Here is a 3,803-nt window from a genome sequence, read left to right on the forward strand (position 1 = left end):
TGATGTTAGACTCTTCTTTATTTTCTTTCTTTGCAAAATCTAATTTTCTGTCTCCTTCTTTTCTATCTCCTTTTCTTTTCCTAGCATTAGTAAGTGTGAAAAAAGAAATTTGAGAAATTCTTTTATTTTTATGTTTTTGGATCCCTTAAAGTGAAAAAAAGGAAGAATAACCTTTCCAACTTTTTCATTTTTCATTATATATAAAAAGGGTAAATATATTTTAAAAATTTTGACCATACTAGTTAGATTAACGATGAGATAAAATGCTTAGAAAATAATGTTAGGAATTAAAGTGATTGTATCACTATAATTTCAAGGGATAAAATGGTAATAACAATGTGATAATGGTATAGAATAAAGAGGTATTTTCGTCTAAAATTTTTTAGCATGTTGATATATTTTTTGTATATAATATTTATATATATTTATATATATAAATATTTTTGTATATTAATTTTTGTATTAATATTTATATATGTATTTATATATTTATTAAACAAAATATATTTTTTTGTATATAATATTTATATATAAATATATTTTTTGTATATTTGGAGTTGTTTTTAAAATATTTGTTTGGATATGGTGTTTTTGAAGTTGTTTTTGTAAAATTTTTACTGTAGCATTGTAGATGAAAAACAAATTTTTGAAAAACTCTCAAATCCAAACGGAGTCAATGTTAGAGGGTAAACTGATAGTAGTGATATAGTTTAAGGAAATAAAGTGATAATAACCCATATTAATATGACCTCTCATTTCTCTATTCTTCTCATTCCTACAATCTTAAGGGCAAAAAGTTGACTATTCTCTAATCTCAAACTCTCAAAAGCAATCATATTTGATCAGGATATAAATTGAAAATACCCATACACATACTATTGCTAAGATGTGTGATATTTGCACTCTTATATTAGCCTCTCATATTGCAATTCACTTACTGAATAAAAGGCCATCTATGAGTGTGAGTGGCAAATTTGGGAGTGGAAATATCACTTTTTTGTTTCTAATTAGATGCATGTAGTGGTTTTATATGTTTAAGGAGAAAACTTTTGGATATATACAAAATTAATTATTAGTTTCAACTTCACATATAAAAGATCACATGTATTTAGGACCAACTACATAAATTTGAAATTTGGTAGATAATAAAAATGAAATAATTAATTAGTTGAATAGATCACAAGTATTTAGTTTTGAAAAAAAATTTCTTGGCATAGTAAATAGAATTTTGAATAAATCAACATGTAATGCTAATGCAATTAATAACAAGTTGAACTTCATAGATTAACAACAAAATATCAAGGTAAAAAATATTTAAAGAGGAAAAGTTTAAATTTTTCATAAAACAAAAGTTAGGTGTTGGGTGACAATGCAATTTCATTAAATCTAATGGGGCATAATAAAGATCTTCAATGAAAATTTTTGAAATTTCATAGGGACTAAAAACAATAAAAAACTTGGCTGTCCCCGTAGCTTCCCGCCGCCCATGAAAAATTGGCCACATGCATGGTTTATTGCCCCACTCAAAACGATTGATTGGCATTCTGAAAGATTATTTTGCTGATGTCCATGAAAGGAATTATGTGACATCCTGTAATAATTATTATTAGAATAGGAAAGAAGAATCTCTTATCCATTGGTCCCCTCGTCTTTGTCTGCATTGATCAATGTTCTGTGGTATAAGATAAGCAGGAATGATTGTACACAATCTAAATTACTAAAGCTAAAAATCAACCAAACAACTGAACCACTAACAATACTTAAAAATGAAACCAGGTACCCTTACATCTTTGTAATATTAGATTGACATATATAATTTGATATCAAAGTAGAGAACAAACTAAACAAGGATTTATTTAATTATGGCAACATAATGGATAGAACTCCCAAGCTGCAGAAGACATACGTAAAAACATCAGAGCAACAAATATAGATCACTTGGGAGGCGTTAACAAGTTTCTGTACTATATTTAGTGCTTCGGAACCCAGACAATGTGATCCTCAGGAAGGAAATGGCAGATTGGAACAGTTCCTGGCTTCACCTTCAGCAGCTGAAAAGCCAAATGCTTTGGGTTCCATGCCGATGTATCCCGGTGACAAACAGCTACAGCCTTGACTTTTGCTCCATCGGCACCAACTAAATTAACCATATATGCATCTGTATCCTGTGTGGTGTGGCAGTAGAAAACTGCGTAGAAATAGTTTTGCCTGTGGCAAGAAACTATTTCTTTATCGTTGTTGTTCAACTTCGAAACAGACACAATACCATATTTCTGGACTTTTGCATCTGTTTTTTGTGCTTCGTTAGAAATTGCTAGAACATCTTTGCCCAGCTTTGAAGTAGTGAAATCAACCATTGATTCGAGAGAAGTCGCACAATACTTGTCTTCCCCTTTCATTGCAGGCACCTCGCATTCTGCTATCGTTTCCTTAATAATTCCAGCATCTTGTGATTGTGGATTCAGTGAGTATTTGTTCAAAATTTCAGGAACAGATTTTGACGAGAAGGGAATCGAATTAGCAACCTGGCGGGGCAGGAAAGCCGTAGTACTTTTCAGTGATTCAACAAACTTCATATTCATGCTTGAGCCGCGATTGAGGTCCATTTTCAAGAAAAAGACTTTCACTTTTGGGTCAATATGGAGCTCATCTTCAGTAGGATTTCTACCATAGATACTGAATCGATATCTGACACCATATCTTGTCAATACTGGGGTTGCGTCTGGTCTTAACCTGACCCTTTCCGGCAACTTCCCTGTATTTATTGGATGAGCAACAAATTAGTACAACATATAAATCCGGCCAGCTTTTATTTCTGGTAATGGACTACAATGTCCCTGCGCAAATTCTTCCAGCAATATCCCCCTTTTGAAGATCCTTGTCATACGCTTGCTCATGATTAATGGAAGAGTAAAATTATTAAAAGAAAAGCATGCTAGCTCTTTTTCTTTTCTTTTTTTTTTTAACACGGTACAAGAAAACCCTGTAATTATTGAAGTACTTTTTCTTTTTGTTTTGTTTTAAGTGAAACTAGAAGTTTTCTATTACAATTTCTCCTTTTTTTTTTAAGGATTTTGAACTTGATGAGTGTCTTTCAATTCCCCCCAGAATCTAAGGGAAACAAACAACGAGCAATAGAAGCACAGTAAATGGTAGATATAGGAAAGGACCATTTCTGAGACAAACCATCTTTTAGGAGGTCTCTAACAGCTTTGGGCATAGGAGTGTTTGGAAGCTCGGATTTCCAATAAGCTTCAAGACCTGCATGGTTTGCCCCAACTCCTAGCTGAAATATATTTCACGATACGGAAAAAGAGTTATGCAGTCAGTTGTACACTGTCCAAAGTGCGAGCAAATTATCTATCTAAAAATTAACGTAGCTTAACTTTTTCAGTAATGTATACTCACAAAAAGAAAAGAGAGAAAGTAGAGAAGCTTGAGAAATTCCATAATAGTTTATGCGCACGAGCCACGGTAGGCTGCTAGTATGCAAGACGGAGTGAAGATAGTACTAAAAGCCAATATATTTGAGCGAGATGGCACAAGAAACTTGGCAGCTTTATTTATAAGCGGAAGAGCTAAGTGCGATATCCAATTGTTTGAGAGGGGGAAAGTTTTGATAGGTGGCAATACTATTCATGGTACGACACCAATCAAATTTTAACATGCACCTTAAGTAGGATTGTGCTAACCAACTAATCTTAGAGTAGCTGGCCTCTAAGAGAGTCTTAAGGCTCTACTTGTGTAGGCACCCATCGGGACTGACGATGGTTCAGTCCTTAACCCGACCTGGATTTAATAAA

At 32.9% G+C, this 3,803-nt stretch overlaps 1 protein-coding gene across 1 annotated transcript; it reads right to left on the bottom strand.

Moving 5' to 3' along the window:
• Positions 1 to 1,743: 1,743 nt before the first annotated feature.
• Positions 1,744 to 3,564, bottom strand: LOC113707183 (BURP domain protein RD22-like). Its single transcript, XM_027229380.2, has 3 exons — positions 3,409 to 3,564; positions 3,187 to 3,286; positions 1,744 to 2,755 (listed from the first exon to the last, which is right to left on the bottom strand). Exons 1-3 carry the CDS (start codon positions 3,448 to 3,450, stop codon positions 1,971 to 1,973), a joined length of 927 nt encoding a protein of 308 aa, XP_027085181.1. The 5' UTR covers positions 3,451 to 3,564; the 3' UTR covers positions 1,744 to 1,970.
• Between the last annotated feature and the right edge of the window lie 239 nt (positions 3,565 to 3,803).

This window comes from Coffea arabica, chromosome 8c (genome assembly GCF_036785885.1).
Source record: "Coffea arabica cultivar ET-39 chromosome 8c, Coffea Arabica ET-39 HiFi, whole genome shotgun sequence".
Lineage (NCBI taxonomy): Eukaryota > Viridiplantae > Streptophyta > Magnoliopsida > Gentianales > Rubiaceae > Coffea > Coffea arabica.